The sequence below is a fragment of the Myxocyprinus asiaticus genome, chromosome 13, assembly GCF_019703515.2.
Source record: "Myxocyprinus asiaticus isolate MX2 ecotype Aquarium Trade chromosome 13, UBuf_Myxa_2, whole genome shotgun sequence".
NCBI classification, from domain to species: domain Eukaryota; kingdom Metazoa; phylum Chordata; class Actinopteri; order Cypriniformes; family Catostomidae; genus Myxocyprinus; species Myxocyprinus asiaticus.
This window is the reverse complement of record NC_059356.1, coordinates 32071496-32083946: the sequence shown is the minus strand read 5'-3', so window position 1 is coordinate 32083946 and position 12451 is coordinate 32071496. Positions and strand designations below refer to the sequence as shown.

Genomic DNA, 12451 nt, shown 5'->3' with positions numbered 1-12451 from the left:
CTGTGTGCATCAGTATGACGTGCTGCTCGGCTGAAGCATCTCTGATGCACACTCTCTCATTCCAGTCATGCTTTTCCTCTCTTATCACAAAAACACCCTAATTACATTCCCTTATGAAACACTCATTGAGATTTACCTACATCACTTTGGATAATAACTGCAGCTTTAAAGAGAAGACTGATGGTTTGATGGATGGACTCTAATTTTTCATTTTCATCAGATTTTTCTTTTTTTTCTTCTGCTTGCCATGCAGTTTCTCCCTCCACTGAAACAGCAATGCCTGCTTTTGTTTAATACAGCAGTTCAACCACTAGGGGGTATCAAAGTTCTCATGTCAGATTGGCCCAACTGATTGAAATGCTTTAATTAAAAAATAATCATTTACAAACTCGAGTGAAAATATGCTTTCTGTGATTCTTTTTTTTAGAGAGATGCTAATACATTTTAAAAAAAAAGCTGTAATCAGCTCTCCACGAATGCCACTTTGAGAGTGCACTCTTTTTTAGAGGAATTTATACACCATACTGAAAGATGCTGATTCTGTTCTTATTTCACTTTAAACAGGCCTCTTATCACATACAAACAATAATTAAGAGTCAATTATTCCTGAGTGCCTGGAGCAGAAAGAGAGCGAGAGAGGCAGAGAAAGAGAGAACAAAACAGTGATTTTATCAGGATAGGAACGTACTCTGTTAACATACTAACACGCTGTGATATTCTCAGGGTTGGGGAGAGACTGGGGTCAGAGTGAACAGGACTTCTCATACTGAATGGCACCATGTTGGTCAAATCTCCTTTGATCCCTTATAGATGGCCGCTCTCTAGTGACCCCTGCACAAACTCCACTCTACATCATGGGATAAGGGTGGGATTGTTAAATGCTGGCAAGGCAAATCTGGCAAGGCAGCTCGTCTGGAATGCTGTTCCCTTCATCTATGTCCCCTTGTAAATAAGTGGGTTAACTTTCACATTAGCACAGATTAGGGGTGCAAATGAGACCTTGTCACTACTGGAGGTCAGAAGAGGGGGTGTTTGGGAAGGGTGAACACCCCAGGGTTCAGAAACGTGTGCAACACTGAAGCTCTGTTCTTTAAAGGTAATCTGGGTATGTTTTGGATATGGCATTACTGGTTGCTAATTTGACTTGCTGCCTCTGATGTGATAGGGTGGGATATGTATGTGTGTTGTTGTTGACAAAATACATGCACTTTACATGTTAATATTATTATTATTTGTATGAGTCCAGTGTATTTTAGGGGCTATAAATTGTCACACACACATATATATATATATATATATATATATATATATATATATATATATATATATATATATATACATACATAATTTATTTTTGGTGATGTTGCTGCTCAGCAATCCTGCAATTTGACAAATTAATTTTTAAAAGTGCAAATATTAATTACAATTATAAATTACAATTTTACAATTATAGTTATAAAATAAATGTACATTAATGAACCCCTTTACATTCAAACTATAGTGGGGTGAACTTCTACATGGGAAACCTTCATAAATATAATTTTTTGAAAATATAAAAATGTTTGCTAGATTTACACTGCTAAATTATGGTGGAAATGCGTCATCACAGTCTGTGAACAGGGTCCATTGTAGTCTCTCAACTACCGTAATATGAGGTCATAAATGGATGTGTAATAATTATACAAGAATTAGAATAGTTATGTTTAAAATACTGTAGATTTAGATGAAGTATAACATGTCACATTGCAGGACATTGCTGTCACAGTTTGAAATTTCACTTCAACTTTCCATGTGTGTGGGTATGCAGGAGTAGTATATGTGCTGTAGTATGGGGGGAGGGATTTTTTTTTTTTTTTTGTGGTACTAAAACAGAAACAAGTTTTGTTTTTACCCCCCCACCAAATGAGAAATCCAGACCATGCCAAACATTACTATTGATAAACTGCAGTTAGATACCTCATGTTCATAAATAAGTGTTTTTTTTCTTTTTTATGCAACTACATTTATGCTATCAAATTGAGTGGTGGCCTCCAGAAATAGACTCCAGAAACTGTTAATTTTTACATCTGAGAAGGTTAAATCGAAAGCAAATTGGAGGATGGCCCAATTAGGAAAAACATTACTTGTTGCTACGATCATTTCTATATAACCAGCTCTTGCTCTGGGCAGGGGTGGTGCGGTCTCCATATGTGTGTTTTTCTTCTGCTCTAACCGATGTGGTAAGTCTCTCGCCTCGACCTGTTGGGTGTTTACGTGTTGACACTCGCTACGATGGGACTCCACATTCCTAGCAGAGGCTTTCTTGGAGTTGGCATGTTAGTAAAACAGTGTTCGACGCAAAGTTTGCTTACGGGACAATGCTCCACTGGAATACTGTGAGGTCCACTGGTGGCAGAAAGTCTTTCTCTTGGGCAAGGAATTTGTAATGGAGAGTTTGTTTCGTTGTTTTTTGAAAATAGTAAAGCAAATGCCAAATTTAGCCCATACCTGTTTCTTACTTCAAAAAATTCCATGACAAGAATTCAAACTGGAAACATAAAGAGCAAAAAGAGAACATGTGTTCCACTTCCCTTTGTAGGCCGCTTCTGCTTTGTAGATTTTCTACAGATCTATATAAAATATGTCTTAGCGTGTGTGCAGCATTTTGGGGAGTATTATTAAAGGGGTCATATCATGAGGAATCAAATGTTCCTTGATGTTTTTATATAAAAGAGATAAGTGTACTATGGATACATACTGTAACTTTCAGAACTCAGAACTTCCTCCCCAGTCCAAAGACCATTAAGTTGCAATTCCTGGATTTTTTAAGTCAGAAACCCAAAACATGAACATATGTGGGCATATCAACAACACCCATTCAATGTTTAGAAACTTGACCTGCCCAGTAATAGTGAGGTTGTAACAGAGGAAGCAGGAAACATATACTATTCCTAAAACCAGTTGAACTAATGATAAGAGTAAAATGAGTGCCAACCTTTATGCTGTTTCTGCCTGTGTGTATAGCACCTGCCGCTCTGCACATCCGACCAAAAGATACGATCCGTTAGGGGCTGAATTTTATTTTATTTCCTTGGTCATTTTAGTTTGATCTTAACATTTTGTGCTTCACATTTCTGTGTGAAATATTTGTGATTCTGTTACAACTGGATCCAGGCTCTGCCAAGAGGCTCTTATTGAAGTATGGAGCAGGATGGACATGAGCAACGACAGCAGCCCACAGCTAGTGCTTGAGCACTGTTTCTCAGTACACATTTGAACATCAGGGCATGCACACACAGTAGAAGTAATATAACTGTTTTTGGTGCAAAAAACTTTACTATCATTGCAAGTGGACCTCTTGAAGTTGTCCATTTGCATTGTGAAAGCCTATCACACTGCAAATGCTTCATCAATGAGTCCTAAAACATTGTTTTGTAGATATAGTTTAGAAAGTCAGAGTTCTAAGCCTTCTGGACCCACAATTTCCCCAGCACACAGCTCCGGATAAGAGGGAGAGGGGAAAGGTGATTTCCTTTTGGACAGCATGACAGGACTTCCTGGAAAGGTCGTCCCTCCCTAAGAACAACTGCATCCTGTCCTGAGAATGAAATAAGACTCACTAGAGCCACATATGTTGAGAATGCATGAACAGAGAGTAATGTAGCTAGGCTGTAAATGCATAGGCTTAATTATACCAGCATGACGAGCCATTGAGCCTTTGCTAAAGAGGCAGTTATTATATTTTATTAGCAAAATGAATTAAATTTAGCGACCCTAAGGGAGCGGACTGTTAATAATAAGACTATACTGTCGAATATGACTTAAGATTATTTTTCTTACCTCATCTGCAAATATTTTTTTCTTGTTTTAAGCGTAAACCTCACTAAATTTGGTTTGATTTATGCAAAAACAGGTACATTTGTCTTGGTTTAAGGATGTTATGTAAGATATTTAAAACGGCTTGTGTTCATTGAACTCTTCTTTTGTACATGTCAGTGACATTTGATGAGTTTAGTGCTCTTTAAGACTGTTTATAATGACCGAGTGATGTTAACATGACCTGTGCTGTTACAGGCTATGGCACAAACAGACATAGAGAGGGAGACAATAAGAAAGTGAGAGTTGATCTACATTACATGTGACTGTGATTATCCACCCTACATTCTATTGGTGTGGGGGGGGCATGTGCGTGTGATTTTGTATTGTGTGGGTGTGTGCTCATACTGTCTGCAATAGTTAGCTTCTTTTGGATATTGTGCCATCGAGGCAGGATGCGACTCAGCTTTTTGTGCACTGTTGATGGTAAGTCCCTCTTTGTCACCCTGATTAAGCATAATCACTGGCTGTTACTGGTAAGCATCTGTTTACATTAGAGTGGTATTATGTGGAGGTCATCTTAGTCATGATTGTTAAAGTATATGTTGACCCCATCAGATTAAGAGGACACTGTCAAACAAAGACCTCCATTTGTGATAGATGATAGATACTGTAAATAGATAGACAGACAGACAGACAGACAGACAGACAGACAGACAGACAGGTAGGTAGGTAGGTTGGTAGATAGGTAGGTAGTTAGATAGATAGATAGATAGATAGATAGATAGATAGATAGATAGATAGATAGATAGATAGGAATCCTTCACTTCCGTCTGTCATGTCCTTTTAAGTATCCTTGGATTAGAATGAGGTTACAATGCTTTAACTGAATTAACCCCTGGAGTCCCACACAAGTATAGTTGAAGTGAAGAGGCAGGAGCTTTCTCACAGTGTGTGGCAGTGGATCTCTGCTGTAACCTGATACTGGAAGTATCTCCTTGGGGAGGTTTCCCTGGCAACAGTATGAATGAACTGACAGCGTCTGTGCTTGCATGTGCTTTTAATTAAAGAGGAGCAGTAATAGAGATATTTAGTAGAAATTTACTGTCCCTTGTGGCACAGAATATGCATACTTCCTCCCCTTCTCTTCCTCTTCCTCTCTCGCATTTGAACTCAACCATAGCAACATCCGTAGAAAACAACACATCAGTGTAAACAACCTGTTTCTTCAGTCAGAGATTTTATAAAATTGATGAGAAATTACACTTGTAGCAGGGTGTTGGTATTTTCATATCCCATGAGTTATTTTTTATTTGTTGATTTATATTTTTTATATTTATTTAATGAATATAGATTTTTTTTTTTTATAAGATTCACATTAAAACTGGCTAAAGTGTCTACCCTTGTCCCAGACCTTGAGTTTTAAATTATGACAATTTATTCTAAAAAAATAAATAAATAAATAAAAAAAAAGATCTTTAAGCTGTAATTTTGTCAAATAATGCGAAACACGTGAAATACTTATTTGATTGTGAGTATTTAGGATACATAAAATGCTAGCTATTAAATTAGCCTTAGCAAGACAATGCAATGGTGTCATTTCGATGCCATTTTGAATTGGAAATGTTTAAAGTTTCATTTCTACCACAAATTTAATGGTGATTTTAGATGTGTTGGAAACAATATTTGTTGTTCTGATGGGACAACAAATCGGCGTGTTTGAAGAGTGTGCGTGCGTGGAACAGAATGGGATAACAGCGTCATGATGGAGCCCAACAACATGTCAACATAGCGGAAATAATTCAGCATTTCTGGGAGTAAAGAGGGAATATCACATACACTATAAACTATACCCATTTATACACACCAATGTAAAATATTGACTGTCCCTCACATACGTAAGAGGGAAACCCCACTATTGCATCATTATTCCGCTGCAGGTCACGATATATATATATATACAGGTGAAGGAAACAAACACAGCAATAACTCTGGAATATCTAATAACTCTGGAATATAAAGTGTAGCAGCAGAGAATAAAATAGCGATGTCTTCCTTGTATCCCATGTTTGTTATTTACACAAGCATTGCAAGGAAATGATGTTGCTATGGAGAAAGCTGCTTACTAAGACAGCCTCATGTATATGGGAGTAAAGAAAACACCGCTTATACATGCATGTAAACGGGAATGCTGTTTTCTCGCAATAAGCCTCTTTCTGCTGTCCATGTAAATGTAGTCATTGTATTGTATTATAAAACGTAACAGCATTGTATTTAACAGAATTGTATCAATTTGTAACCGGCAAGAGAACCATAAAAGAGGCATAAGTCACTTTTCTTTAATAAATAAGTCGAAGATAAACTGACTACATCCTTTGCTTTGTTTAATTGACTGTGGGTATTTATCCTCAAATGGCTTCTGTTGATTTTCTTGCAACATGAAGTAGGCCAAGTGCCATTCATTTCCTTCGTGGAAAAAAAAAGTGTGACAATTTTTCAGCACACTTTTCAGACTTGTTAGATCAGCCTTTCTCAGAATAAATCCCATACAGCAAGCATGAGAAAAATAAATGTATCTTATCATACATAGGTGCCAATGATAACTTTTACAACCTGTGTGGTTTCAAAGAGGAAGAGCTAGTCATCAGGTAATGACCTGGAATGACCTGAGTGATGTGGCAGTAGAGAGCACTTTGTAGGAAACTCCATTAACAAACCACAGTCAGTTAATTAGCTGTAGACGCAGTGGAGCATACAGACCCTGTGTGGTGCTCGGAGCTTCGCAAAAGGCTTTTAGATGAAAGTGATGAATTGCTGTCATTGGGCTTGTTCTATACTTTATCAAATGATTAAATATTGAATGTAAAATAGACAGCTCTCGCCACATGCAAAGGTCATTTTCCGATTGCCACATTAATCAAAATGCTTTTTCCTGTCAGTGGTGAAGAGAGAATTCCCAAAACAGCAGAGATGCTCTGTGTGGTAATATGCCGCAGACTGTCTGCTCATGTATTTGTGTTTGTTATTGTGTGTGTTCGACAGTGTAGGATGGGAATTTGCTACTTCTGGAAGCTTCAAAGGCCTCTGTGCACCCCTCTCTTTGTTATAATGAACAGTAAACTCTGTGCTGGATTTATCCCTGCAAAAGCAGGACATTTTATTCTATTCACAAGGATTATGTTTACATTTTTGATTTTACCTGTCTGGGACTGTGGGACATTTCCTCTGCAGGATGTGTGATTCAGTGTTCAGTTTCAACAGACGGTGAGAGAACACTTTTGCCGATGATACAGGCTATGTTCAGTCAATTGTAATAACACTTTCCGGTGTTATAGAAGCTGGCATCTTTATTTACTTTAGTCACTGTAACTATACTTGCAGGCATTATTCACAGCTATCAAAATAATAGAAAAGTGGCTTAACTTTGGTTATTTAATCATACAGACAATGTTTGAGCTGCCCTGCAAGCTGTTGTATGAACAGAACAATTCAAGAGTCACACCTGTTAGTAAAAACAGTTGTCTATCCCAAACACTGACTGTATGAACGTAGCCACAGAGAAACTGAATAAACATTCCTCTCATAGGAAATGCTTTTATTTAGGTGACTACGGCAATAATAGACCTAACGAAACTATACCGTTCTTTTGTGTGGCATAAAACTAGTTAAAATACAACCAGGAAGAGAGAGGCCCAAAGGCAAGGAAATGCATCACCCTCACAGTGTTGTCTGTGGTTATGCTATGACACACCCTCACACACACACACACAAACACATTCTCGTAACTTACATGCAGAGCAGTTCGCAATTCACTGTCTGATGGCACATGGGGCCTGATCACTGCTCCAGTATTCTACTTATCTGCTAAGGTAAATGACTGATTTCTGTTAATCTTCTACTATATCTGTATTCTTAAATCTCTCCTCTGGATGGTTTCTTGTCTAGGGCATTTTGGATTTGCAATCTTGTAACTAGCTGTCAATATGAATGGAATGGGATTTGTGTATGCAAGTTGTGGTTGTTGGATGTATTAGTTGGGAGTGTTGTAGGTACATGCTGCTGAATTTTGTGGTTAAGCTATTGACTGATGATTGTTGAGTGGAAGTGTGAATGTGGTTTGTTTTGTTTGTACTGTGTTCAGTTTTTGCTTTGTTTTGTGCTTTTTTTGTGTGTTTTTTTGTTTTGTTTTGTTTTGTTTTGCACTGTGTAGAGGGCCTCATTATTAAGTGAGACTTCCATACATCAGGAATCTATTGAGTGTCAAAGCAAAGGAACTGTATTGTGATCCAAACCATAAAACCATCTTTACAGCATCTCAGCATGGGCCTAAAGTGCACACACACACACACACATTCTTTTTCACATACAGACTCATTCAGACTTTCTCAGGCCTGTCTGCATGGAAAAAGGCCCATCCTTACATGGATGTATTCAGCGATCTCCTTGACTTTAATTTATATGAGGTGAACTTCATTTTATGGAGAGCATATAGACTAAACACTCAGATTGTGTGATAAGTCAGACAAGACAGTTAGAGATTGAGAGAAACACACTTCCTTAGTGAAACTGTGCAGAGATGCAGCATGTCTTCATGTTTAAACAGTTCTGTAGGGGAGTCCGTAAAGGGAAAGTTCACCCCAAAAATGAAAATTCTGTCATCATTTTCTCACCCTCATATTGTTCCAGACATGTATGACTTTCTTTCTTCTGTGGAACTCTTCTGTAAAACTCTAGGATTCCCCAGTGTATGAGCGTGGATACGCAAATGTGAGGGACAGTCGATATTTTACATTGGTGTGTACAAATGGGTATAGTTTATAGTGTATGTGATTTTTCCACTGTACTCCCAGAAATGTTGAATTCTTTCCACTGTGTTGACTTGTTGTTGGGCTCCATCCTATGACGTTTATTATCCTGGTCTGTTCCACGCATACATGCTCTTCAAACACCCATCAGAACGCTGCTTATGCGTTTACATGGCCACATTAAGCCGCATTCCCCGAGAGAAACCTAGGAGAGCTAAACCACTTTCTCTTAATTCTTTAAGCGGCGTATGGAAATCAGCGCCATTTCAGAACGCCACTTACTGCAAGAACCCTGGAATAAACCGTTTTCTTAAGTTCATGTAAACGTGGTCAGTGTTAGCCTCAGTCACCATTCACTTTCATTACATCATTACATTTATTTTCATAACATTCTGCCTTACATCTGTCTGGGCATGACTTTTTCTCCATATAATCAAAGGCTTCCTGTTGTTCTTTTCTCCTGCAGCTAGAATTATAACTTGTCAAAAAAAAAAAAAAAAAAAAAAAACATACAGATATTATAACTGAATGATATTGCTTGCTGGGCACTAATAATATGTAACCAGGTATTTAAACTCAAGTACTGCTGCTCTGTAAATGGTAAACTACAAGCTCTAGGTCAGTATAAAAACCACTCATGTCTGATTGACCATTACCATGTTGTTTAACAGCAATCCACAGGCAAATGCCCCAGCATGACGGCATGGGTGGCCCTTATTTCCAGCACTGAAATGAGATGAAAGCTGACTTTTTCTGGTCTTTGTGTTCTTTTACCACGTTTCTTGTCCTCTCTGATGAGGCAGTCTGTGGATGTCTTCTATTCAAAGAACCACTAAAAATGTTTTCCAATTGATTATATGGGTCAATTACGTATCTGCCTCATTGTGGTCAGCAGGGGAGCCTGGGCCGGCAGACTGTCAGCAGCCCCACTCGTGTGCAAATGAGTTGGAGAGAGCAGTAGAGAGATGCAGGGTAGGAGGAGGAGGGGTGGATGGGAGAAGTCCTCTTTTGGATTAGTGGAAGCTGCTTGGCAATCTGCATTTGAATGAGTGTGAGCAGCTTTAGCCGTTACCCCTGCGTTCTTTCTCTATGTGAGGGAGAGAGAGGGGGAGAAAGAGAGGAAGAAGTGCATGGGCAGTTACACAGAGCACAAAGCACAGGACAAAGTTTGGGGACAAGTTCTGAGGTGCATCAGAGCTGCTTGTGGATTGTCTGGTGTGGGCCAGTGTGTCTGCAGCAGTGGGGAGATTGGTGTGGACAGAGGATTGTGAATGAGAGAAGGTAAGAATCTTTTTATCCCCTGGGCTTTTCCATGTGTCTCAGCTTCACTGCCCCTCTGATAACAATGGTCGTGAGAGCAATGGATCACTTCAGCAGTGCCAAAAAGGGGGAGGGGAGAGGCTCCTGGTTTACAATGATGTCTTGAAAGTTTGCTGACTTGTGTTGCTTTGTTTTAGTGCTTTATGCAATATATCTTGGCAGGAAAGAAATCAGTGTTGACACACACTGATGTTTTGAACTTTTGAAGCATGGTTATGGTATTGGTTACCCTTATTCAAGAAATAAGATGCAACAGGCGTGTTTGCCATCTGCAACAATTATTTGGAATGCTCACTCTCTCATATGAAATTGTTTGAGTCACTTCCCATTGTGTGCATCATCACTTTTAGAAGTAAACTTTTGTTGAAGTTTTAATAATTTGTGATAAAAATATGCATGAAGTTGAAGTAGAGGGCCCTGGAGCTTTTTTGTGGTTTTATCTAGGTTTTATCAATTTTAACTAGTCTTTTCTAGTTTTTTTCTTTATGGTGGCAATATGGTGAGCATTTTAACTTGATTATTCAAGATAACTGTCATGTAACTCTTTTCCTAAAAGACTGGGTATTCATTCATTTTATGCTGTGCTGTCGTGATGGTTATGGAGTTATTGGCATGAAATCCCACTAATGCATGACAGTAAATGGTCTGCATTATTGCTGCTAACTACAGAGTTGTGGCTAAAACAGCAAAAACTGTGCAAAATATGTACAGAACCACATAAAAAGAAACACAGGCCTCAGAAACTTTTAGAACCATTATCAATGTTTCATATTAGCATGGACTATTGATCATACTCTTTCTCTCTTTCATTATCTGTGAAGTACAGTTTAGCTTATTTTTCAGAGATATTGCTGTGGTTTAAAGCCATTTAAATGTTTATAATATGATGCTGATTCCCATATGGGAAGTTTGAAGAGGTTAAGACAGAAAACAGCATAAAATATCCATTATTTTCAGATGGTAATGGATCAAACTTTAGCATTTAGCAGTTAGCACAACTGAAAAGAACATCTTTAAAGTGTAAATGAGTTCTCATATGGCTCTTCATTCTTTTGTTTATGACTCTGTGGCTGTTTGTGATGGTTAAGGGACAACTTATGTGACACATGAGATAAGGAGACGTGTTTGGTGTGTGTGTGTGTGTGTGTGTGTGAGTGTGTGTGCTTCTGCCTGTTTCCTGTAGTATGTCTTTAAGCTACATTCATTGGCACATTGGGCATTGGTGTGTTTATGACACAATCATAGCTGTAAATCTTCTTGACATTTCCTGTATTCCTTTATTAAAAATCAATATCTTTGTTTGTTGTTTTGTTTAAAGTATTTTTAAAGCTGACGTGTATTTTCTGCCATCACCTTGCTAACCAAATTCCAAAAATAACCATTGTTTTCAAACAGATTTTCAGAACTCTCTCCCCATTTGCTATTGGTTGGTCAAACAGATAGTTCCGCCCCAATATCACACCATTTGTTGAGCCAGTGTTGTTGTGTCAGGCTGGTTGTTTGATAACCCCAAAGAGTCACAGAGTTTACACAATTCGGGGAAATGAACCTAAAAATTATTTATAGTTGTCTCTGTGTATTAAGCTGGAATAGGAAAAAGTATTTTAACCTCGAAAAATTTACACACTTCAGCTTTAAATCTGTTTTTGAATTCACTTTTTTATGACATTTTTCTTTTCTAAACCAGTTACCATTTCTCTGTTTGCTTTTGAGCTGAGTAATTTATTTGCCTTACTGTATGTAGCTCCCTGCTTCTTGGTCATGTCAGGTAAAAATGGGCCTCATCTGTGAACAGTTTTATTAAAGAGCAAGTACAGACACTGAGTAAACCCAGGGAGAGATCTGCTTTTATTTGGACACATTATGCAAGGTTTCTATTAAACAGTTCAAACCTTTTTCCAACTGTTTGCTTTTCTCAAGCATCTAGAAGACAGTGTGCCTAATCTATTTAAGTTAGAAGATTTACTTCTAACTTAAAGGAATTGTTTACCCCCAAAATTTGGTTATTATTTCCAAAATGAGATTATTTCATGAATGTGCTAAGGAGAGCTAGGTTGGATGTCAAGATTTTAATTAAATAACTAATTAAATTTCAGTCTGTTCCCCACACAAAGTTATGTCTTCAGAAGTCTTGGAATATAGAGCACAAGACTTATAGGCCACTTTTATATCATTTTGGAGCTTGATAGCTCCAGTCCACATACACTTTCATTATATGGAAAAGAGCAGCCAGGATATCGTTCACAAATCCTACTTTTGTCTTTGACTGAAGAAAGTCATACAGGTTTGGGAAGACATGAGGGTGAGGAAATGTTGACAGATTTTTTTTTATTTGTTTATTTTATTTTTTTTAAGTGAACCATTCCTTTCAGATATTCTTCAAGTATGTGTTCAACAATGACAGCACATAGTTTTTAAAGTTGTGAAATGTACAAATCCAGAAATGGTACAGTAAAACATAAAAGTAAAAGTATGGCACTAAATTAATGTAGATAGCATAGCTCTTATAATTTTGTTCTGCGAGAATTTGA

At 37.8% G+C, this 12451-nt stretch overlaps 1 protein-coding gene across 7 annotated transcripts in view; it reads left to right on the top strand.

The window, feature by feature from the left end:
• septin12 (septin 12) overlaps positions 1-12451 on the top strand; it is a 103681-nt gene that overhangs the window by 58475 nt on the left and 32755 nt on the right. Inside the window, exon 1 of one of the 7 annotated variants that reach the window (XM_051713847.1) lies at positions 4203-4281. The exons of 4 other annotated variants lie outside the window; for them this stretch is intronic. In XM_051713847.1, coding sequence (XP_051569807.1) covers positions 4251-4281 — 31 coding nt within the window. In that variant the 5' untranslated portion in view covers positions 4203-4250. Of the gene's footprint in view, positions 1-4202; positions 4282-7563; positions 7665-9726; positions 9882-12451 lie in introns of those variants that run through there. 2 more of the 7 variants (XM_051713849.1, XM_051713848.1) reach the window with 2 other exon arrangements.